Here is a 23,223-nt window from a genome sequence, read left to right as displayed (position 1 = left end):
CTGCGGAGACGAGAGAACAGAGGAGAATGGAGGGGCATCCAGGGCAATCATCAGAATGACGTTGTCAAAATGACGTCGTTGATTCATCGCATCACGATGTTAAACATGGGGCTGCCAAAAGGCAAAAAAAGCCCGACCGCAGTGACATATAAATAAATGACTTTGTTTGCACTCGCTATAGTAGAACTCTTACTTCTTCACTCACACTCATCAACAACAAATCCATTCTCTTCAAACCAACACAAACCCTTCACCACCACAAACAAACCATCATCATGCCTCGCAACGGAGACGGTTCTTCTGACAACGGCCCCTTTGAGGAGGCCAAGCACGACATCACCCACGGCACTGGCAAGGTCGAGGTGAGTTTATCTGCGCACTACATCCCGATACAAACACTTTGCTAACTACTGATTTCAGTCTAACCACGTCGACCGTGCCGACAAGACCGCCGACCTCCCTGAGGGCAAGGACGAGCAGGGCTTGGCTATCAAGGACCTCAACGCCAGTGGTGGCCAGAGCCAGGGTCTCGCCCAGGGCAAGGATGTTGGACAGGGCAACTAAAGAAATTTTATGCTTGGGAGAGGGGATGAGAGAACAGAGGATGAACAATACCTAATGCTATCTGGGCGGGGAGGCGCATCATGATGACAACGAAATGAATACAAAGAAATGACCAACAACAGTGGTTAATACCATATTTTGATGTGATTGATATAGACAAGGTGGTACAGTATTGGTGGTGAGTTGTTCATCAATGTTTTTCTTGGGGATATTGACGATTGGCTATGAAGTGGTAAAAGGCTTAAAGCTAGACGTCACGATGGTCGCGTGCTGTCAAGATGCACCCTCGTCAGGACAGTTAATAATCAATCCCTAATGATGTGTAAGTAACCAATTGGGTTTCGGGAGAGCAGAATCTTATTCCCTGAGGAGCCGAAAGGGACATGGATGGATGCACGACATCGAGATCCGTTGCTGGCTACCCCGCCAAAGCCGAATCAAAGTCAACATTGGTCCGGAGAATATAAGTTTAAACAACATGTCGATCTCTAACAATAACACAGAACGAATCTCAAGGTTCGTTTGACCAGGTCTGGTGGTCTAGTGGTATGATTCTCGCTTAGGGAAAACCCTATAGCATTGCTTGCGAGAGGTCCCGGGTTCAATCCCCGGCCAGACCCTTTCCTTTTGTCTATTTTGTCTATTACTTAACACACAGGACACACACAGGCTTCCTTTTTTGTATCTGGCGCACGGAAACTGTTGTTCTTCCTTGATAGTCACGATTTGCTGGGGTTTCCTGTGCAATTGTACAGTTGGTGGGAGTACCGCTCAACGCCCGATTGGTCGAGCTTAAATCAGCCTCGTTCAACCACATTTATAACTTTCAAGTTTGACAACAGTTCGGATCCATAGTTGAATTAAAATACAGTGGTTGTATAGAGTGCTTATTTTGTTTCTACATTTGCTAGCCATGGTCTATATAGAAGATGTTCTGTCTACTCTGTGTGTCTATATCAACGCCCACTTTGTCACTTACACTAACGACCTGAAATATGCAGCACATATTCTCTATTCACATCATACAGCTATTAGACTTTGAGAAACACTCATATCAACTATTCACATCATATGTAACCTCAACTTCACTCCTTGGTAACCCTTGATTTAATTAATTACGTCCCATACTCTATCGCCTAGTCTTCCTTCTGTTCTTCTTCTCTGCCTCTTGCTTTTGCTTGTGTTTCTTCTCCTTACCAGCACTCCGCGCTTCTTGCTTTCTTTCCTTTTTACAACCCTTGCAGTGACACTTTTCGGTCCTTTGTTCTGTTTCTTGAGCCGTGTTGTCGCTAACAAGTCCAGGCATGATCTTAATCCAATCTTGTATCCTTCTTCGAGCGTCATCCAGGTGACGTTGTTGTTTAGCGGTCTGGTATATGAGATCTTCCATGGACGAAAGGTCTTGTTTATCATACTGGAGTGCTTCTCTGTCTGAAAACTGTCGCATGTAGTGTTGAGCGTTGGGCTTGCCGCCGACATTCAAGGACGGCAATAGCTCGCGGGTGGCTCCATAGTTCCGGGCATTGGTAGTGCCGGGCTATACCCAAAGTCAGTGGCATCCTGAAATCACGGATAAAAGAGTTACTCACAAGGTCGCGCTTATTATACTCTCTTCGTTCACGTTGATCTCCCAAATTCATGTCCTTTATCTTAGGACGACAATTGCAGTCGCACTCGCAGCAAGGACTGTCGCGATCGCAACTCCATTCTGACCAAGAGCTTAAGGTTTCCGTTTCCCAGACTACGGTCGCTGGGTTGTATAGCTGGCAATATCCAGCGGGTAATGGGTAGCTTGTGTAGTAAGGTTGCTGTGATATTCTGGGATCGGGAGCGCTAATCCAGTCGTCAACGACTGCAATCCCGTTAGCCATATTGAACAGAAGCCCCTCGGGATCATAAGATATCTATAGAAGAAAGATGGATAGAAAAAACAGAAGGCCTAGATACGAAAATTGCACGTCTAGAAATGTCAATGTCGGACAGCACGCGGCAAGAGTGTGCTTGCGTCGTGTATACTTTCATCCTTTATCGCCAGGATAGGGGCATGAAATGTATGACACAAATCATCGTCCTTTGACGCAGTTTTGCTATCCATTCAAGCGCAAATTATATTCATTGGATCCCGGACTATCGTAAGGTCAGTAGCCGTCCGTGATATGATGGTCGATTTGACCGCTTTATGCAAGTTTCCAATTCTCAACCATAGCAAATAAGAACTTCGAATGAAATGTCCTCGGATATCGCCGATGGTTTCTTTGTATAATGCGCTAGAACCCACAGAAGAAAGACTATGCACCATCCCGAAATAAACAACGCCCGATTGTACGCCGCCAATGCTGCCTGTGGTTGTACCACCAACCATGTTTGCCATCAACCCTTCCGTTCCGCCTGACATTGAACGAGGTGCCGTCAGTCTTTGTACATGTTTTTGAAGCTCTTTTGGAACAAATTTCTATGGCTCGTCCGTCATCTTCTTAGACCTATGATGTACTGGAGCTGGGTGCCCCATCGCGAAGATTCCTCCTCAACTCAGCAATGTCATCCATACCCTCAAGGCTGCCCTTTCGACCCCAGTTCTTCGGCTTCCTTTTGAGAAAGGCGCCTACTGAGCCAAGATAACCCTCATGTCTGAGGAAGTACGCCTGCTTCCCTCCCTTACTCCAAAATTTGATGGCGTAACTCAGCGTGTTAATGGTTTGTCGGTGGCCTCTAATGAAGGATCCACCAAAGTAAATGTTGGATAGGTTGTGAATTTGCGACTGGAGATAGGCGATTTGCCCAATGTTGTTTGATATCGCGTAAAGCAGAGAACGTGAAACATCGGCACTATTAAAGGATGCATCTTCTGGTGTCGCCGACCTGCCATCTTCAGCTGCTGATTCGGCTTCTCTCTTCATACGAAAGACCTTGCCAAAAGATGAGGCAATGGTCGTGCTCTTCAATCCTATCTTGCCATAGTCTGTTCCATAAATGTCACCAACCAACATGTCGACATTAGCGTTGTCGCCATGCGCGGCTTGTTCAAGCATCTCGTCAAAGGTTCGGGCACCTGTCAATAGCGACAATAGACCCCAGAGGGTACCACCACCAAGTGATGTACCGCCGACTCGCTGATATGATCGTGGTCCAGTAACTTTTAGGAATGAAACTCCCGAACCGATGTTGACAAGGAGATAGGGATAGATATTTTCTTGCGGCACAACGAAGTGCATGGGGTCCGTTTCAGAGTAGGTAAAGACCTCGCGGGGGATTTCGGTGATGAAGAAGTCAAGGCCTAGGAGATATAGTTAGTTGTAGAACGAGCGATCGTGAGTCGGGCTACTGACCAATAATTAGACACTCCATTTCGTCCTCTTGCGACACATCCACTTCCAAAGCCGCCCGAATCTTGTCATAATACTTGTATGCGCCACCACCTGTAGCCATCACGCACAGCTCTCCCGGTTGTGAGCCATTGACAAGCTGGTTATCGCGCAAATGGCGCATAAACTCGACACAATCATCGATGCGATCCGTTTCGAAGCTCTGAAAGTTCAACCGGCCACCAGGATCTGTGGAATCAGCCTCACGCGAAAAGTAAACAACTTTTATAAGTGAACCGCCAATCTGCAGCGCCATCCCTGTCAGTCTTCGCCTTTCTCTAGGGATATATTTCCGGCGAGAGTATACGTACGTCAATCGCAATATGGCTCACAATGGCAGTGTGATATGGAAGTCGGATGTCGCTCGTCTCAGGGTGCGTCGGACTCGTTCGGCCGTTAATCGAACTGACAGCACCAGCGCTTGCGCCCGAAGTCGATGCTGGCGTCGCAGTATCGGGATCGACGATGAAAGCGCCCTTGACATTGATCTTGACGCTGCCGGGTCGGATAATGGTGCTGTCTATCTCGTCGGTCGATGTCATGGTTCTGCGATGCTTGTGGCTTGAAGGATGCGCCGCCGATTGAGGTTCCTGCGAAATGGCATCCTCGTGTTCCAAGGCGGGCGTCATGGCGTGACTATTTCTCTCGTGCCGCGCACGAGGACACTGAAGAGAATAGAAGGGGGGGTTAAATGGATAGTGGAGATACTGGAGTTGAAGGGTCTTAGACACGAGAGTTTGATGGACGCTTTGGCGCAAAGTCAATCACAAAGCTCTGCGATAATGATGGTCTTGTCTGGATATGAGGATTAAATCGAATATTACGTTGCAGGATATTGATGAACAGACAAACTTGAGATAAGGAGTCATATAGGAGATGAGCTAGGTAAGCTAATACCTACCTAGGTAAATCGGTATAATAAACGACTGTGGAGGGGTTGTCTCTCAATCGGATGGGGAGACTTGACATTACAATGGGGTCGACCCTTTTTCGACAGCGCTTGCTCCTTCAAAAAAGCCGGTGGGCCGAGGTCTTTGGGGAAGAACTCTATTAGTACCTAGGTACGGATACCTACTAAGTTATGCACAGTACGTATTATTTACTCAACAAAGATCAACAAAGATTGATCCTAGGAAATTGGCTCCCTTCCCCCGGCCTTTGATAACTTTGGTAGATACCTAGGTAAGTACCTACGTAATATGTATTTCCATGCATTGCGGCTTGTTTGACAACCCCGATGGCCCGGATAAACTACCTAGGTAGGTATCCGTACCTACCTAACCACTACAAGGAGGGGTTCAAGGTTGATGCCGAGCTTGGCTTTTAATGCCGTCGGCTCTCCATGTTTAGCGGCATTGAACGGCTTTCAAGAGAGTGATCCTAATTTGCAAGGCCTCTTGACACTTGATTCTTCATATAATCAACCTACGGGTCGACTGAACAACTTGTGTCGATACATAAATGTAGGTAATTAATACTAATGAGTCTGTGGGCAGCTCCCCCGTGTTACTAAACTCCATCAAGACGCGCTTTTATCAATAATTGGGTATCCGCGACTAATTCAAAGAGGTTTAAAGGAAGGTCTGACCAGGCATTGTATCCCGAGTGTGCGACGGTCTATCCTTTTCATCGCCAAGGAAGAATATTTATCAAAAGAACCGACCACCTGGAACGGCCACAAAAATTGCTGTGATGATACCACCCATAAGGATGGAAGCAAGCATCGCCTGGACGAAAATAGTGTCTTGAATCTGACGCAGCGCTGGCTCCTGGATCCAGACTTCTCGATCAAACACCTTGCGGACAATGTTGCGCTTCTCGTACTTGACCACCCAAGGTTCATCCTCGTAGCTGTTCTTAGATCCGAAAGAATCAAAGCTTCGCTTAGCCAAGTCATCCATGTTCTCACTGTCGACGAACAATTCCCACGGCCTGATGTGGCGGTGATGCATTCCGTGAAGAACAACACACATACCCTTGTAAGCCGCAACAAGTGTGCTAATACCAAGAACAAGGGAGATTGCTGCCAGAGCCCGGTATCCTCGACCTGCGCTGCTGAGAGTAAGGATGAGGCCAACGACAATACCAACCATGATGAGGCCAAGTCCGAGCGAGCGCGCGAAGAACACGCGAGCAGGGTTGCCGTTACAGATTGACCATCTGACAAAGTTGGGATGGGCCTGGTGACGAAGACTTGAGTCAGCCGTCTTGAAGATGCTGCGGAATGCACTCGGGTGTGTTGTCTGAGAAAGTGCCACGATAGCCGTCTTTTGTTCAGCAGATGAGAGATTCAGTTGTCGGGGAGCTCCATCCATTATGTACGTCACAATCACTCTGTTAACCTCTTCTCGGAATGGTTGGATAGTGACTGGTTCCTGATTAGTGTCTGTGGAATAACGGAATGTTGGAAGCATATCGACTTACAAGGCTGTTGAGTGCCAGCGGCCTGGAAAGCGTCGGAGGCTTGGCTCATATAGCTCGTTGCATCGAGCGAAGGCATAGTGTTTGTCGCTGTAAATATTGACGCCACATCCCCTCCGCTACTCTGGGGAGGCGTTGTGAAGGGATCGATGGTGGCACTCATGCTCCGGTCCTGAGCGGTAGGATTTTTCTCAAAGTCGGTACCTTTGAAGATTGCGGCAGCCTTGGGCTCTTTGCGCATCTTATCTGCCTGTTCTTTTCGGATCTTGATAATGGCCTCATCCTGCATAGCCCTGGTCCACTCTGGAGCAAGCTTGGCATCGGTCGTAGGGTTTGAGTTGAACCGTTTCTCGTAGTCTTTAAACCAGAGGTAGAACTGGAGGTTCTCGGCAGCGTGTTCTACATAAATAAGATAGGACATGAAATCCCGGACTGTCATAGGCTATGATAAAAACAAGTAAGTGGCAGTTCATGTGGCGATCTGGTCAGGGTGTGCAAACTCACAGGACATGTTCCTCCGTCAATGATCCTGTCAAAAGCCAAGGAGTCAGGTATACCACTCGAGTACCCAGAGAATCCAGAGTTGACTGAGCCATCAGTCTTTTCTCCATCAGATAGAGACTCCCCACTGCTGCTGGCGCTGTTGCTACGATATGACCTCTGGTCCACATGCTTTGGACGTGTGTAAGTGAGTGGAAGCAGACCCATGGTGATGATATGAAGTAAAAGGCAGTTGAGTAAAGAAATGTAAAGAGAAGTAGATAGAACGCTGTGATCTCAGCTAGTCTTCCAGTCCCGCATGAGGGTGGAGAGATGGGGATAGTCTGCTGCTTAAATAACTTACTGGCATATGATGAAAGATCCCAAGCGCTGAAGCCGCCTCCCAGTCATCGAAGGCACCCATACCGATCTCATATTGGGCTAAAAGCATACTACACGTTGGGGTTGGTTCGAATATTGGCCAGGGGTGTCCAGTTTGCTGGGTAGTTTAATACTAGAAGCGTTAGACTTGTTGATTTAAGCCTCTCTAACGTAGAACGACGCAGTGCATTCAAAGAAGTCATCATCCCGAGATGGCTGAGTGGATCTTGGAAAAGCCTTTGGCAACGAACTTTATCACCCACAAACTTAATATGTTTGGAACCAGCCACAGCCCACGGACCCAGGTACACAATCGAAAACTAGATTGCACACACCACAAACAAATCGTAGGCAAGGCCGGGTAGAGGCATATGATTGGGTTGTACGGCGGCTTGGGAGTTGTTCAGCCGTCCTCGTTTAGCTACACTGGCCTTAAAAACATCCATCATCTAGTCGTGCAGCACACTGACAAGCTGACCTGGTCGGGTATGCACAATGACAGGAGCTGATGTGAAAAGCAATTTCCCAAATCCATCCCAGTCCAGCTCGGTCTCCAGCTCAAGCTCTGACGGGCTTCTCTCTGTCTGTGACTAAATCTGGTACTGTGTCTTCTCAAGCTAGGATCAACCTGGCGTTGATTTTTTTTTTTTTTTTTTTTTTTTTTTTTTTTTTTTTTTTTTGGCTTGGATTCTAGTTTAGTTGCCGCCGGGGCCTCAGTCCGAAGGACATCACTGGCACCAGAAGTTCGAGCCCAAAGATTGGAGGCATAAAATCCTTCCTAGGTTAGTTGTGGCTGCTTCTTCATAGCTCGAGGCTGGGCCAGAACTGATTACTGGAAGAATGAACGAAACGTCCATAGCTTGTATCCTCGTCCGGTTGATCAACTGTGCTTGGACAGTCCAGAAGGGGAATCGAGTGGCGGCAGGGGCCCTTGTCGTTCCTGTGATCTACCGATAGGAATGTGTGAGCTGAAGTTTATTGCTTGCGGCTGGCACCGCATCCCAATTGTCGGGCAGCCCGTATAAACGGTCGATGGAAATTCGCGTCTGGGAATGAAGTGTTATGGTGATAAAGACTCGAGCGCGTGAATGTTGCTCCAGTCTAGACACTCTCGTAGACTAGTTTCAATAGGCTGAAAACCATCACCTTTGAACTTCTATTTTGGTTATAGGTAAAGAGCAACCAATGGAATGGGCCTTGTGTGTGTTTGACAAGTTAATTCCGTTGTTCACTGCTGGTGTTAATCGATGCGATGAGATGCGAGATGTGAGATGTGAGTGGAGTAGAGATTCAGACTCGAGCAAGGGAGGGCCTTGTTCCTTGTTGCCAATGCTTCGGCAATCTGGGAGATCAGCTTTAGCAAAAAGGCGCCAAACCAAATGAGCGTTTTCGTCCCGAGACCCTCTTACAATTAGTAATTCTTGCTGTGCAAACGCAATGTCTCGTTCGGAATGCAGCTACTCAGTAGTGCTGTAACTACGGAGTCGCCGTGTTACTGTAATTGCTTTTTCGGAGTCAAAGACAGATTGAAGCATTGAGTTGCGATTGCTGAATTTGAAGAATCTCGAAACTTCTTGGTTGATTTTAGAAGCAATATGAATATGCGCCAGTGAATTGCATTTTTCTGATCAGCACCTAGAGGTTTTTGTCATAGTGACGTGCTAATATAAGAAAGCCGGTGAAAAAGAGGTTACCGGGTTACTTTGGCTCAAGCTCAGATACCAGCCATACATACACCTATGTGTCTCTTCTCCTACATAGTATAATTACTAAGGTAGGTTAGTAGTCATGCTCAAAAGCAAACACGCCTGCTAAGTAGAAACCCAGAAAAGAAAACACTCAACCACGTATCGTGTGAGCTGGTGAGGTAGGATAATAGAGAAAGTTTCAATATTGCTTTTGTGCGAGTTATAACGCATAACATAAAGCTTGGCGGTACTGTAATTCAATGCATCCATGGTGGATAGTTTGAAGACAAGAGTAAATTAATGTTGAAGAGGAAAGGGGGGTGGAATCATGTTGTCGAAGTCTCTTGTTCCGGCAAGATTGATCCTCTCGATAGGTACATTAGTATCGAAAATCCCAACCCCATCCTGTTTCGTGTCAGCCTTGGGTACTAGACATTGTGTTTGCGTTGCTCTCACAATCCAAGATGAGTTTAGAACCTCGGCTCAGATATCACCAAAATTGAGTAATTTGGGTAAAGGTTTGGATATATGTGACACGTTACCAATAATCATCCATAGTATGCATCGTGTGCCTTTGTCATCTCCTCTGTGAGACCTCCCTTCTCAGCATGTTCTCCCCTCAAATGCTGCGTTCCCTCCCAAAATTTCTCCCTGTCAGCCAGGATCTCATCCGCCCATGCCTTGCCAGCTTCAGATCGCAGTTTGCGCGCTACTCCCATGAACTCGCCCAGGTCTTTTTTGTTCTCGGTGTTCCTTTCATACTCCACTGCCTGCAGCAGAAGCTCAATCTTGTCGATGTCTTGGGCAAACTGAGCTTCTGGGGTCTCTGCAGCCTCAAACTCGTGCCAAAGCTCCTTTATCTCGGCAGTATACGGTCCAGACCAACGGTTGGCTATGTACTCGATAGTTGCAGACTCTCTTCTGCCCTTCTCTTCTCTAGACACTCCACTAAACGGGGTGATATCACCCACAACAGATTCGGCGATGTCGTGAACAAGGCACATTTTCATGCACTTAATCTGGTTGAGACCTTGGGGGGCGAACATAGCTATCATGCCCATTCGATAAGAGTGGTCGGCAACTGACTCGGGGCTAGCATCCCATAAGCCTCTATCACGTCTCGCTCGCGGGCGAGGCAACTCACTCAATTCCATGTCTCTTCCATCCCTCACGCTTCGTTGTCTTTAGACCACCCAGAAGGTGGAAAAATGAGATGGGCGAGTTTGATGATTGAACCAGATTGTTGCCGCTCAAAACATTCTCTACAGTCCACGTCTCTGGCATGCCAATTAGTACTGGAGGATAAGCCGTATATGGGGGTATACCTGAGCCGGCAACTGGTTGTTCAGAACTTGTTTCTGGCATTATATCATGTGTTTTGTTGAATAAATAAACGTTGGCTGGGTCAACTCATGCACAAAAGGCCTTCCCCCGCTTCGGAACGGTTCGGTCCGTATATCCTACAGGAATCTTTATTTTTTAAAACAGGCAAATAGGTATGTGAATCATTATCACTCATGATTAGCAGGCGAGTGGCATTGTCACAAACAACATCAAGTGAAGCTATCCACTCTTCGTATTGAGAGAAATGTTCGGGAAATTGTACGGACATCGCGCAAGGTGAGAAAAACCACCAATCATCCTAGACATGTGGTGGTTGAACATAGTTTCACTGCGATTATCGTGTTACTATGGGGGTAGCAAAGGGACGGGACGTCGTGATTACCGCTAACACTTGTCATGCACGTTGGCAAAAAAAAAACTTCCACATCGGTCAAACTCGACAAAGAACTTAGAACTTATCCCCAATTCAAAGGCTTGCACCGCTGTGGTAAATATACAAATAGAAAAGAAACATGTGTGATCCAGGGTAATCGGATAATTAGGAGATCGTCGAAATATCACCAGCCAGCTATCTATTCAAAACATTCTGCAAAGCCAATCCACAAAACGATCGGCAACCAAAATTATACTCATTGTTGTACTATGAAATAACCAGCCGATACCATTGTTGCCCCCATGCTGCAAGGCCCGAGCCTCCGACTCGAGAATGAACTTGAATGACAGACTAGAACATGAGTCATTGTTACTGGCCTTGAAGCAGAGGAAGCAACCTCAGTGGAATAGTAGTATCGATAAATTATACGGTTTATCTACTATGACTTGATCATTCGGAACCAAACAACATGTCCTATCGATTGGGTAGCAAAAATGTTGGCCTCCTAAGTCTTAGGATACAAAAATAAACAGCCTAATAGGTCTGATCTAAGTAGCATAAGCTGACATACTGATTTCGTCCCTTATGCTTCTAGCAGCCGATTCTGATGCCCTAAGGCCTAATAGCTACCTGCCCTCCATTTTGGAACCAGTCGGCGATACTGCTGGCAATGATAATCTAGTCTAGAGGTATCTACGTAATCAGATTATGGTCGGATGACAAATACTCAGCCGAATGCAACTCGCATACCGAACCTGAAGCCGAGCCTCATCCAACAGTATCGTGACGGGTTTGATATTGTTAGAAAAGACATGCCGACTTGAATCATTGCGGAGCATGCAGCATCAGAAATGATTCCAAACAGGACCCTTGTAAGAAAAGGGCCCTGTAGTGACCTGTTCCTATCAAGGTGCTCCGCGTCTACCTAGGTAAACACTACGTTAGACAAGTGCGCCTTGAGCGGTACATAGATGGCGGTTCCGCCAAGGCCGCGTCGACTGCCTTCCGAACATCCCCACAGCCCTTTACTGACCTCATGAGTGACCCTCATTGCGCCAGCCAGTGCCGAACCTGATTCTCCGATGGCTCTCCGAAAAGGTAGAGAGAGAATGGAGGCCAGGTAGCGGGGCGGAGAATCCCACGTTGGCTTTCCCTCAGGGTATCAGAAAAATTGGCCGCTAGAAGTATAAGAGACGAAATTAGTAGAACACTTTATGCTCTTAGACCACAGTTCTTAGACTAGTTATTTTTATACCCCAAGACCTAAAATGTCATTTTTTTCTGCTACCTACTAGGTTCTAGAGTGCCTTGAGGAAAGAGCGGCATACCTACCTGGTAGTTTAGACACGGGGGACTACCTAGAACGAGAAGCTGCTACCAACCTAATATTCTATATATTTCCACATATCTCCTCTCGCATCTTGATACAAATCAAACTCTGGCCCTTTCCAGAAAAGAAACCCAATACCAACATCACCACCCTCCCCAACACAGTCAAAATGTCTGAACTCAAGGTCGGCACCGACTTCCCCGAAGGTGTCTTCTTCAGCTACATCAAGCCCACTCCTGAGATCGCTGAATTCTCTACCTGCGGCGCTCCTACTAACTACAACGCCAGTCACGGTAAGCGATGTCCTTCATATCTTACTTGAGTTCCATACTGACATCATACTGTAGAGTTCAAGGACAAGAAGGTCGTCGTTGTCTCCGTCCCTGGTGCTTTCACTCCTACTTGCAGTGGCTCGCACGTTCCTTCCTACGTCGAGAACATTGACAAGATTAAGGCCAAGGGCGTTGACCAGGTCATCGTCATTGCTGTCAACGACGCATTTGTCATGCACGGTTGGGCCAAGGCCAACGGTATCACCGATGACAAGATTGTAAGTCTTTCGGAACATCTCCATTACCAAGATACAATGCTAACATGGCCAGCTCTTCATGTCCGACCACAATGCCAAGTTCTCCACCAGCATCGGCTGGAACCTGGGCGAGCGAACTGGTCGTTTCGCCGTGATTGTCGACCACGGCAAGATCGTTTACGCCTCCAATGATGAGCCCGGTAGCATCGAGAAGTCCGGTGCCCTTGGCGTCCTCGCTCACTTGTAATTCAGTTTACATGCACGAGAGATTCTGAAGACAGAATATAGACGAACGTATGAGAAACAGCAATAGAATAGAGACAAACTACATGAATACCATTGAACACAATCTGATTGGAGCGATTCCTGTGACGTCTGGTCTTGTATCGTAAGGCATTGTGTCGTTATCTAACAAGCTAAGTTGCTAGTTTCCTGAATAACGCCGCGAGGTATTTACCCAGCCACCGCACAACTGCACATCCCTTGTTCATCACGACAAGAATCAGATGCGTTGTCTGTTTGTTTGTTTGACCATTTTGCATTGCTCAACTATCAATGCACCCTATTGGCATTCCATGCACCCGAGATTGTAGAAGAACCGGCCGGACAAAGACACAAGAACCACGGACTCCACTCTCCCATTTTCATCCTCACTCAAGTTCCATTCCTAATTTAACGGGTCTTGGCCTGGACCTTGGGAGCAGAGCCCTTGGCACCCTGCTTGCTGACCTGTCGGACAGCCTGGCCCTTGGAGGCCTGGGCAGCGAGCTTAGCCTTCTCGGACTTCTTGGTAGCAGCCTCAGCCTGCTTCTTCTCCTTGCTCTCCTTGATGGCCTGGGCGCGGGCAGCGGAGCGGGCCTCGGGTCGGATGTTGCGCTTCTCCTTGATCACGTCGAGAGAAGCACCGACGATACCACGCTGAGCCTTGACAGTGCGGCGGGTTCGCTTCTTGGCAACCTCCTGTAGAATATGTCAGTTCTGTCATGTAGCAAAGGCAGGACCAGTTTCGCGTGGAGTGCTGCGGGCTTTCAATCGTTGCATACCTCAGAGATACCCTTGCGGTGCTGTCGGCGGTAGAGGACGGTCCATGCGATACGGCGGGGGTTCTTCCTTTGGAGGAAGAGAGACTCCGACTTTCCGTTCTGGAATCGGAAGATCTTGCTGTCGCCACGGACGTAGAGCTTACCCTGTGAAGCGATATCCGTTAGCCTTTGTCCATATCATGTTCAGCACCAAGTGTGCCTCGTCCATGCGATCCATCATCGTCATCATCCATCTCCAGCGACTTGGAACTTCGCATTTCGATAATCGACCGGATCGCATCAACGGGGTAAATGGCAGAAGGAGCGTACCTTGCCAGGGTAGATTCTCGCGCCGGAGAAGGTGTCCTCGTAGGTTCGCATCTTGTCGCTGGTTGTGCGTTAAAGGCGACAAGGTGTTGTGTAGTTGACCGTGGATTTGGCGATGGCAAATGGAAGTTGAGGGGGGTCGATTGTCTACGGGCAGTCAATTTCGCTCGGATTGTGTGCTAAATGACTAAGCGACCTAGGGCAGGCGAATCGCTAGATGATTGGCGGCTTCAGGGCACTCCACCTAACCGGAGAATCGTCGGTGCAACATCCTGGAAGAGGAGGCTCAGCTTCACTTATACCATCGGTTGTCACAACCTAACCACTCGTTTTGCTAATACATTTATTCAGGCCTTGGACCAAATCGGGCCTTGAATAATCTGGACATGGATGCTTAGATGACTTCACAGGCTGATCTGATTGCGCGAGCAGTATTGCAGCAATTCCACAATTTACCTGCAAAACGGAAACCTGCTGTTCGCGATAATGGTTTACATGAATGGGTTCCTCTGAGTGGCATCGTTGCTGAACAGGACGGTGTTTTGACCTGTCTTGCTCTGGCGTAAGATATTCCAGGCTCTCATGGTTTGCTTTCATTCTAAATTTGATTACGTAGAACTGGCATGAAATGCCTTCCGGTGTCGAAAATAGCACAGTCGAACGGTGTTGGCATCCATGACTGGCATGCCGAGATCCTGGCCATCAGGACTTTTAATCGCTTTCTGCTTGACGAATGTCAAAGTCTCCTGGAAAATGAAGACAAATTGAGCATTTTGGAAAGAAAAAAACATATATCCGGCGGCAATGGAATGTGTCCACAGGCTTTCCAGATGAAAGACAATGTAAGACTCCATATGTACTGCTCAGAAGCGCCATGTATGACTTTCCCAAATCGCCTTCAATTTTATCTCTGACTCAAATAGGTGGCGATGCCAGCATGGAGCTGACAATGGCCGCCCAAGAAGACGCTTCAGCATGGGAAGCCCCAATACCCACAACCAGGGCTCCTGATCCAAATGCCGACACCTCTCTGTTAGGGCGAGCTTGCTTCTCTCGAACCGGTATTGTTAGGCGAAAGCCTGCTCGAGGAGATGCACCGCCAACGCTCTCCAAGTCCTGCTCCGACAAACTAGCACTCAAGCAGTGCACTTCACTCCTTTCAGCTCTATCGTCGCTTTTTATTGACACAACCAACGTATATATTCATAGCATCGTATTGCCAGAATCCCAACATTCTGAAGTCGCTTGTAGGCGAGCTTTCTCAGAAGAAGGTAGATTGAAACCTTTGGCTGGCAAGATGTGGTTGGGAGGATATTCTTTCAAGCAATTCTCAATTCTGACAACTGGTCTGGAGTTTGAATTCTCAAGAATAGCCGTGAAAGCTCGGGCTGACAGGATATCGGCAAGCAATCTTGCAGCAACATGGTCATCTTCAGGGTTTGAAGAGAACATAATCGGGGGAGTTATCCAAGGCCGCAAAGCTTTCAACACAAATGCAGCAAGTTGCATGTCGAGACTACGCATGTGGGAGGCAGCCAGGGACCTTGCCGATAGACTCGGTACCGGGTGCTCTGTCACAGCACTATATCTCAAGTCTGGTACTTATCGGGATGTCAAGCAAGGCCAGCTAACAGCTCATAGAAAAAGGGTCAAGGAAGAGGTGCGCAAGACAGCACTTGTAGGGTGGATCAGGAACGACGGAGGATCAGATTTTCAACTAGAAAAGCGTAGCAATCATTGACATCATTAGAGATTGGTATTTCTCCCGATGTAAGTCGTATTTTTTGTTTGTTTGTACAGATCAATAAATCTCAGCCAGCATAAATCGCCATCCCACCGCGACCGTTCCCAAGCTGTGACCTTTTGCATACCCGTACCTACTCCTCAGCTACTCGAAACAGAGAGCCGGGGAGTGATTGTTACGACTATCCACCCATAAGGGGGAAAACATAAAACCCGCCTCGCAGGAGAAACTAGCCAGCCTCTTGGCCGGACATGCCTACGATCTCACTGCCCCGTCGCCCTCGAGTTTTTGTGGAGGAAATTTACTCGACCTTGGGCTCGCCCTCGAAGTTCTCACCCTCGACAAGGTCGGGGATCTCGTCGTCGTCCTCACCCTTCTCCTTCTGGAGGTTCTGGTAGCTCTCAGCGAGCTTGCGGAGAGAAGCAAGGGAGTCGGGGCCGAGCTGGTTAAGGATGCCGGGGACAAGCTCAGTGAGCTCCTTGTCTTCACCGTTACCGTAGATGGCGAAGGTGTTGGAGGGGACGGCGGCGTGGACTGTCGGGGTGGAAGGGGACATGTCAGTATACACCAAAGCCCCGCGCACAATAACAAAGTGAGATGACTAACCCTTGGGGGCAGCAAAGTGGATGACGTTTCCGTCCTGCTTGAACATGTTGACCTCCTCAATGGCCTGGATGGGCTGGGTGTTCAGCTTCTTAAGGGCGAGCTGAAGCTTCTTGTCGTCGGCACCGGAGCGGGCAGGTGCGCGCTTGACCTTTCGTCGGGGGGTACCCTTTCCACTAAGTCGTTCCGTTAGCTGCGATGTTCGGCTGTGACGGCGTATAAGCCTCCTTATGCGCAAACATACCCTGTATTATAGATCAGCTTTTTGCTCTCACCTCAGAGATAATTTCAAAATTGCGCAAAAATCACGTACCAGTTCGGGCACCGAGGCCGAGCTTCTTGAGGCGTTCTTGGACGTCGGACATGATGGGCGAAATTCGATTGCGGGGGATCGGGGGACTCGATCGAAACTGGAACAAAACTCGTCAGTCGGGGTCGAATTCCAACGGTGTAATCGATTATTCGGAGAAGAATTGATCGTGAATTCGTGCATGCGCGGATCGGGCAACGTACCAGTAGTTAGGCTTGGTTAATTAGCTGTTTGTCGCCGTCGGCTTCGAATCAGTGGTGATAAGTCAAAGTAGATTTTGTGCGTGCCAAGAGTTTTCGCCTGTGGAACTACCATTTCGCCGAGGATGAGGAGGGGCTCTGGGCGCTCCGCCCTTAGGCTCGGTAGGGGTGCTTTGCTTAAAACCATCAAGAGCTAAAGGCAGGTCGTGACGTTACAGGCTCAATCAGCTCGTGGGGTAACTCAGAGCTTCAGTTCTTTTGCTTGAGCGGCAAACAACTGAATTAAAGCAGTGAAATTATGCTAGAACCAACTTTGAGTATAATTGACACTAAATAAAGGTAAACATGCATTCCCTAGATTCGACTTTCTTATGCACCTGAAAATCATTGTAACAGAGTCTGCATTCATATTTGATTTGATGTAAGACATTAGGATTGAATCGAAGAAAAAGAATGAAAACATTTTCTGATTCGACGAATTACCAGGCAATATATCTACTAACTCCAAGTGATTTCCTAACCCTGGCTTCCCAAGTTACCCAGCAGTTTTACACGAGTCGTCCTTGATCATTCTTCATATTCTTACAAGTAAAGATGGTGTTCAATATATACAGCCATTGACGAACTTATTTTGTACCCAGGCCAGCCTCTCTTCTCATCTCTTCTCGTCGAGTCTCGGTCTCGACTTTCGACGCCTTTGCAGCGGCGGCGGCGTTCTTTCGCTTTCGCTCCTCTTCCTCCTTCACAACGACCCAGACTAGGTACCAACCGATTAGTCATTGAAGTCAAGGCAACAAAGCAAACGTACTCGGCTTGTCAGACTTTGAGTACTCCTTCAATCGGGTCACAAAGTCATCGAAATCTTGTTGTCGCTCTTCGCGGTTCTCCAGACTCTTCTTGCGCAGTTCGGGGTTATATCTCGATCGAAGTTCTTCCTCAGTAGGCGTCAACCACATGGTGAAGGCTGGTCCGCCAACAGCGACGGCAGCACCACTGCATCAATGTGTTAGTCTGTGATTTCGCGGGTATGCTATGATCATAAAATCCGTACCCCATAATGACCTTGGTCCAAAACCACCACCTTGAAGACGGCTGCTTAGTTGCCATTGCAATGGGAAGATATAATAAATTTCGCAAAGATTAAATTCGCATAGAGTAGTCCGTAAGACGGTCGAATTGAACTGGGCGCCGGTTGTTCCAATGATGATTTTCACGATTCTGCATCCGTCATTGATTTGGCAGTATTCCCTCATTGGCGGGCGGTTCGATTGGGAAAGCGGTCACGGAGCCAACCTTCACCCGGGTCCGACTAGTCTTGACATACATGCCAAGCTACCTAGGTAACTAATCTGTAATTGAGAGTATCTGAGGTTACGATACCAATAGATATCTTGGCCGTAGTCCTTTGCATAGTATTGCAAAAACGGATGTATCCTCTGTGAAATATGGGAATGGTTGCAAATGTGCAAACGGACCTATGAATCGTCGACCGTTTTATGTAGGTTCTTCATTCCTCCATCAACAATCTTTGAATGGGGATACGAATTGTAGCATCGATTGGACAGGCCTTTGTTACGCGGCTTATACCATGTCTCAGCTTTCCGCAGCGTGTCTACACAGTACAATCTCGTACCGAACGAGTCGCTGGGGGGGTGGCGAAGAGCCCTCTTCCCGAATAAGACGTTTCGGAGCTTCTTACTGGCTAGTAGACAATTTCAGCTTGGATGCTCACTTGACAAATCGTGTCGCAGGAAACCAAAGCGGATGGACAAATCTCCGGCTTCGTCGGTTATACATACCCGCTCAGATACTTGCCTCAACCTTTACATACCTAGCGTCAAGCTTAAGAGTTCACAGCTTCAGCCAAGACTGCACGAGGAAATCTCTCCTGACGTCAACACATCCAGAGTGGCAAGCGCGAACATGGATACCAGGTTCTGTCTACAAAACTACGCACAGGTACTGAGAAAATGTCTCCTAGCAGCCTACAGCAGGTATCTAGCGCCAATTAGCCGCCACAAGGCTCCTCCAACTCTCCGGAGACGCTACCTATGAATCGTTTGTTGACAGGAAACCATGTGCCTTGGTCAGATCCACAGATGATGATATGCGACGAACCGTGCTTAGGGCTACCAGGGGTCAGTCAAGAAAATAATATGCAGACACGGCTTTCAAAGGATCATTCGTTTTAATGATTTGTTTCGACTTTGATGCCAGCCCTCTCGGCAAAGGGGTCTTCAGCAATTCTTATTCGCATGGTCGATGGTATTATTAGTTTTCATAACACCATTGGGTCACTGAGTTATAATGACCAGCATTGTGATACACAACAAAGCTTTGTCTCAGCCAGGCATTGACACGTCGAATCCTACTGTACAGCGCGGCGATGGTAAGAGGGCGTGGTAGAACCGGTCAACGTCGCCGTTGAACAGTCAGGGGCTGGTAAGCCACAATTAGTTATGCGCCAGCAGCGGCGAAGCGCCCAATCTCTCGTCTTGTTGGAATGCGGAAAACTTTCACAGCCCGTTTAACCCATTCATAATTGTGGAAAACCGAAATACTACCTAGGTGCCTACTACAGTATGTACCTATCTGTACTTGGGAAGGTATATGAGGATACGATTTACCCATGCGTCCTCTCATCGGCATGTCCTTGATACCGAGTCGCTTAATTATCTTGCGACAGGCCTAACGCTACTTCAGTACACCTGACACATAAAATAAGTAAGGCCCCGGGGGTAGGTATTAACATATGATGCGATGCCCCCGGAGCCTTTCATCGCGCAGTCTCAGAACTTCTTCCGACCTGGCTAACAGGGGTTAAACGTCAAGTAAGGTACCACCCGCATGCAGGACAGTATCCACTCAAGGTAACCTCCATGGAAAACGGGCATAAACGACCCGAAAAGCCACTGTAGATTTAGCGCCCTCGCTCCACATGCTCTAGGTCCCATTGAAGAAGTTGGACGGGTTCTAACTACTAACTGTGCTGTCCATAGCTAATATGGACCTGACTTCTGGCAACAAACCCGGGGGCAGGTCACGTTGGAGGTTGGAGGCAACCTGACCTCTAAGGTACTTATCCACGAGCCTTGCCGTTTCGGATGACCAAACATAAAGGGATTCCCCCATCCTCTTTTAATTTACATCGTTTGAAAGGCATTTCTACCTGCCCATCAGTGACATATTGATCCCAACTACGGCTGTCCTTATTTCTCATAGCATTCACTTATCGCTATCATCCTCTTTCATTTCTGATACAGCGAACAATCGTTGCTTTTCTCGCATTTACCTAATAACTGCTGGCAGAGTCAAGAGCATTGCCGCCTTTTTACATTCTTTTGACCACCTTTTGTGGTGAGATCGCCATCGACTCTTTACACTAGGTAGTTCCACGATCCGGACTGCCGATCCCACGCCTACTGGGAACCCAGTTGCCGTAGCTGCGGCACGCCATGCGACAGTGGTTGAAACCGATTTTGCGCCAGCCGACCTATGACTCTTGTTACCTTCTTCATAGCCCATAGACATAACCGACGAGGCAAAACTTAAGCTCTTCTATTCTTTAGCCATCGAACCGTGACCATGGCATCTCTGTACGAAGGTGGTTACGGTGGCCAACAGCAACAAGGGCCGCCCAGACCTGCCCCGCGACAACATGTTGGTGCGACGCCGCAGCAATACGGAACACAACCAAACTACGATCGGCATCAAAGAGGCCATGGCTATGATGAATACGACGGAGGTCCTAACCAGGGATATGGAGGGCAGTATCAAGATCAGAGCTACGGCAGAAGGCCACCTCCCCACGACCTGTATGGACGAGGCGGACGCCCAATGCCTGGTCCGCATGGAGAGCCAATTCCTCGTTCACAAACGGCTGATCCGCATCGTGGTCCACAGCGCCATCCCCCTCCTCGAGGAGGTCCAGGTCTAGGCATGTCAAATGGACATCCTGCGCAGAATGGTATGCGCCCAGGGCCGTATGCTGCGAATTCAGATCCTGCAGGTGAGTCCCCTTCATATCACAACTTGCTACTTGACTCACCAAAGAGAAAAAAGCCCGCCGAAATCAGATGAATACTCCTCCCATGAGTCCTCGAGACGGCCAATTGGGACAACAGTATCCGCCGCAAGACAGACAAAGACCGGACAGGGGTTATGAACAACAACTGGTCGATCAAATGTCGAAAATAGACATGAATCAGAGGCAAATGATGGCAACAAGTGGACGCGCAAGTTCAGACACCCATCGCGGCCAAGGAGAGTACGGACGACATCCAGCAAATGGGGGTCGCGGGCCTCCTCCCAGAGGATATCCCCAAGGGCCTCTCCCAAGACAAAATGCAGGCTATGAGTCTCAAGGTGGTTATGGTGATTATGATAATGGGTATCATAGTTCACAAGAACCTCCCGTGGGTGGGTTTGGACCCCCGGCGCGAAGCCGTACCATGCCAGTGGACGACATGAGGCAGACGTCGAACATGCCACCCCCTCAACGGATGGAGTCAATGCAATACAGCACCCCTGCCGGTCGAGGGATACCCCAACGCCCTTCGACTGCTGGCGGTCACAGGGCACCCCCTCAGAGATCATATACGGCCGCCCCCCAGGGAGGCCAGGCTGCTCCGTATAACGGCGGCTATAATGACGAAAGCGCATATCAAACCCCACCAAGGGCTTCATACGAAGAAGTATACGACGTCTACCTCGACCCACAACGCAATAGCAACCCAGATTACGAACAGAACCCTCAGCAGAACCGAATTAGCCTTCCTGATTTCGATGCGGCACCTGGCCCAGGACAACGCGATTCTTTCGAACAGTCGATGCGCCCTACCAATGAACAGACTCAGCGTGTAGCCCATCAAACCGCGGTACTTAACCACGCAAAATCTCAGCCAATGCTCCGTCAACCTCAAACAGCCATCTTTGAAATGGCTGGGGATGTACCAGACGTCCCTGCGGTTCCCCCCATGCCACCTATGAGCAAGTACCAGGTGGGTTATGATCAAGAATCCAGCCAGCTCCCACCCAGGGGACCGAGCGCACCAGCAGCAATGAACGGTGCTCATGCTAGAGAGCCAGTGACCATGGACGGCCTCCCTACACACCCTACGCCCATCCGCCCGGGCTTGATGCACGACACCATGGTTCACATGGGTAGCAAGCCGGCACCAATCCGGAACTATGGGGCTTCTACACCAGCACCTCGACCGCAGCCCCAGCTCCAGACACAGCGACAGCCCCAGTATCAGCAGCAGCAACATCAATCACCGCCTCATAACAACAGTTCGCAGCCACCCATTAGAGACGAGGGCCCCGTCACAACTCAAGAACTGGAGCATCTCCGAATGCTTATTAAAAGCAACGCGAACGATCAGGACTCGGCCTTGAAACTAGCCAAGAAGCTGGTTGAAGCTGCCGATGTGCTGGCACCCAAGATGCCAGACCCCAAGCAACGTTCTAGGGCCCGTGAACGTTACTTGATCGATTGTCACAAAATTCTCAAGAAGCTTGCAAACGCCCAGAACCCAGATGCTATGTTTTTGCTAGCCGATTGCCTCGGAAGAGGTCTCTTCGGTGAGGCTGATTACAAGGAGGCTTTCACCCAGTACCAGTCCGCCGCCAAACTTGGACATGCTGCAGCAGCTTACCGAACTGCGGTATGTTGTGAAATCGGTCACGAAGATGGTGGTGGCACGCGCAAGGATCCAATGAAGGCAATTCAGTGGTATAAGCGAGCTGCAACTCTGGGTGACCCTCCGGCGATGTATAAGGTTGGAATGATATTGTTAAAGGGGCTTCTTGGTCAGCCCAGAAACCCGAGAGAAGCCGTAGGGTGGTTGAAGCGAGCAGCAGAACGAGCCGACAAGGATAATCCCCATGCTCTGCACGAGTTAGGGTTACTGTACGAGTCAGCGCAACCAAATGATGTTATCATTCGAGACGAGGCATACGCCTATAGTTTGTTCCTTCAATCTGCCAATTTGGGGTACAAATTCTCTCAGTACCGACTTGGCTGTGCCTTTGAGTATGGATTGTTAGGTTGCCCGATTGACCCTCGGCAGTCCATTCAGTGGTATTCGAAAGCGGCAACACAGGAGGAGCACCAAGCAGAGCTCGCTCTAAGCGGCTGGTACTTAACAGGCAGTGAAGGTGTATTGGGACAAAGTGACACAGAAGCATACCTATGGGCCCGAAAAGCTGCCATTGCAGGTCTGGCCAAGGCGGAGTATGCTATGGGATACTTCACAGAGGTAGGCATTGGTGCCGCGCCTAACCTCGAGGACGCAAAACGTTGGTATTGGCGAGCAGCCGGTGAGTGCAGTGGCATTGACAAAAAAGACATATAACTAACAATTGTTTGTAGCCCAAGACTTCCCTAAAGCTCGCGAGCGACTAGAGGATTTGAAACGGGGCGCAGGCAAGAATGGCGCACGCCAGCGTGAGCGCATCTCTCGAAGCAAGATGGATCAGAAGCAGGAGGGCGACTGTATTCTCATGTAAGCCACCATCGTCTCTTCGACTTCTGACGATAAACT

The 23,223-nt window shown here is 48.7% G+C and overlaps 12 protein-coding genes and 1 non-coding gene across 13 annotated transcripts; 6 read left to right on the top strand and 7 right to left on the bottom strand.

The window, feature by feature from the left end:
- Positions 1–275: 275 nt before the first annotated feature.
- On the top strand, positions 276–564 carry FPOAC1_004808 (uncharacterized protein; the record flags this gene model as incomplete). The annotated part of the gene is made up of 2 exons (XM_044849346.1): positions 276–362; positions 421–564. The coding sequence occupies 2 exons, from the start codon at positions 276–278 to the stop codon at positions 562–564; spliced, it is 231 nt and encodes a 76-aa protein (XP_044708056.1).
- A 529-nt stretch (positions 565–1,093) lies between these two features.
- FPOAC1_004807 lies at positions 1,094–1,184 on the top strand. Its single transcript has one exon. It is a non-coding gene; the product is annotated as a tRNA-Pro (tRNA).
- Positions 1,185–1,693: 509 nt separating this feature from the next.
- FPOAC1_004806 (uncharacterized protein) lies at positions 1,694–2,435 on the bottom strand (the record flags this gene model as incomplete). Its single annotated transcript, XM_044849345.1, has 2 exons — positions 1,694–2,101; positions 2,154–2,435. 2 exons carry the CDS (start codon positions 2,433–2,435, stop codon positions 1,694–1,696), a joined length of 690 nt encoding a protein of 229 aa, XP_044708055.1.
- A 609-nt stretch (positions 2,436–3,044) lies between these two features.
- On the bottom strand, positions 3,045–4,555 carry FPOAC1_004805 (uncharacterized protein; the record flags this gene model as incomplete). The annotated part of the gene is made up of 3 exons (XM_044849344.1): positions 3,045–3,838; positions 3,891–4,170; positions 4,238–4,555. 3 exons carry the CDS (start codon positions 4,553–4,555, stop codon positions 3,045–3,047), a joined length of 1,392 nt encoding a protein of 463 aa, XP_044708054.1.
- Positions 4,556–5,575: 1,020 nt separating this feature from the next.
- On the bottom strand, positions 5,576–7,197 carry FPOAC1_004804 (uncharacterized protein; the record flags this gene model as incomplete). The annotated part of the gene is made up of 4 exons (XM_044849343.1): positions 5,576–6,294; positions 6,351–6,789; positions 6,852–7,019; positions 7,192–7,197. The coding sequence occupies 4 exons, from the start codon at positions 7,195–7,197 to the stop codon at positions 5,576–5,578; spliced, it is 1,332 nt and encodes a 443-aa protein (XP_044708053.1).
- Positions 7,198–9,444: 2,247 nt separating this feature from the next.
- FPOAC1_004803 (uncharacterized protein) lies at positions 9,445–9,957 on the bottom strand (the record flags this gene model as incomplete). The annotated part of the gene is made up of 1 exon (XM_044849342.1): positions 9,445–9,957. One exon carries the CDS (start codon positions 9,955–9,957, stop codon positions 9,445–9,447), a length of 513 nt encoding a protein of 170 aa, XP_044708052.1.
- Positions 9,958–12,112: 2,155 nt separating this feature from the next.
- On the top strand, positions 12,113–12,719 carry FPOAC1_004802 (uncharacterized protein; the record flags this gene model as incomplete). The annotated part of the gene is made up of 3 exons (XM_044849341.1): positions 12,113–12,236; positions 12,291–12,493; positions 12,546–12,719. The coding sequence occupies 3 exons, from the start codon at positions 12,113–12,115 to the stop codon at positions 12,717–12,719; spliced, it is 501 nt and encodes a 166-aa protein (XP_044708051.1).
- A 308-nt stretch (positions 12,720–13,027) lies between these two features.
- FPOAC1_004801 (uncharacterized protein) lies at positions 13,028–13,438 on the top strand (the record flags this gene model as incomplete). Its single annotated transcript, XM_044849340.1, has 1 exon — positions 13,028–13,438. The coding sequence occupies one exon, from the start codon at positions 13,028–13,030 to the stop codon at positions 13,436–13,438; it is 411 nt and encodes a 136-aa protein (XP_044708050.1).
- A 62-nt stretch (positions 13,439–13,500) lies between these two features.
- On the bottom strand, positions 13,501–13,875 carry RPL24 (60S ribosomal protein L24; the record flags this gene model as incomplete). Its single annotated transcript, XM_044849339.1, has 2 exons — positions 13,501–13,659; positions 13,825–13,875. The coding sequence occupies 2 exons, from the start codon at positions 13,873–13,875 to the stop codon at positions 13,501–13,503; spliced, it is 210 nt and encodes a 69-aa protein (XP_044708049.1).
- A 344-nt stretch (positions 13,876–14,219) lies between these two features.
- On the top strand, positions 14,220–15,562 carry FPOAC1_004799 (uncharacterized protein; the record flags this gene model as incomplete). The annotated part of the gene is made up of 3 exons (XM_044849338.1): positions 14,220–14,383; positions 14,438–14,697; positions 14,745–15,562. The coding sequence occupies 3 exons, from the start codon at positions 14,220–14,222 to the stop codon at positions 15,560–15,562; spliced, it is 1,242 nt and encodes a 413-aa protein (XP_044708048.1).
- A 304-nt stretch (positions 15,563–15,866) lies between these two features.
- EGD1 (Nascent polypeptide-associated complex subunit beta) lies at positions 15,867–16,121 on the bottom strand (the record flags this gene model as incomplete). The annotated part of the gene is made up of 1 exon (XM_044849337.1): positions 15,867–16,121. The coding sequence occupies one exon, from the start codon at positions 16,119–16,121 to the stop codon at positions 15,867–15,869; it is 255 nt and encodes an 84-aa protein (XP_044708047.1).
- A 45-nt stretch (positions 16,122–16,166) lies between these two features.
- On the bottom strand, positions 16,167–17,785 carry FPOAC1_004797 (uncharacterized protein; the record flags this gene model as incomplete). Its single annotated transcript, XM_044849336.1, has 6 exons — positions 16,167–16,413; positions 16,482–16,578; positions 16,791–16,871; positions 17,316–17,435; positions 17,487–17,671; positions 17,730–17,785. 6 exons carry the CDS (start codon positions 17,783–17,785, stop codon positions 16,167–16,169), a joined length of 786 nt encoding a protein of 261 aa, XP_044708046.1.
- A 2,478-nt stretch (positions 17,786–20,263) lies between these two features.
- FPOAC1_004796 (uncharacterized protein) lies at positions 20,264–23,188 on the top strand (the record flags this gene model as incomplete). Its single annotated transcript, XM_044849335.1, has 3 exons — positions 20,264–20,687; positions 20,732–22,999; positions 23,052–23,188. 3 exons carry the CDS (start codon positions 20,264–20,266, stop codon positions 23,186–23,188), a joined length of 2,829 nt encoding a protein of 942 aa, XP_044708045.1.
- Positions 23,189–23,223: the final 35 nt, after the last annotated feature.

Source organism: Fusarium poae, chromosome 2, assembly GCF_019609905.1.
Source record: "Fusarium poae strain DAOMC 252244 chromosome 2, whole genome shotgun sequence".
In the NCBI taxonomy this organism is placed as follows: domain Eukaryota; kingdom Fungi; phylum Ascomycota; class Sordariomycetes; order Hypocreales; family Nectriaceae; genus Fusarium; species Fusarium poae.
This window is presented reverse-complemented; position numbering and strand designations above follow the sequence as displayed.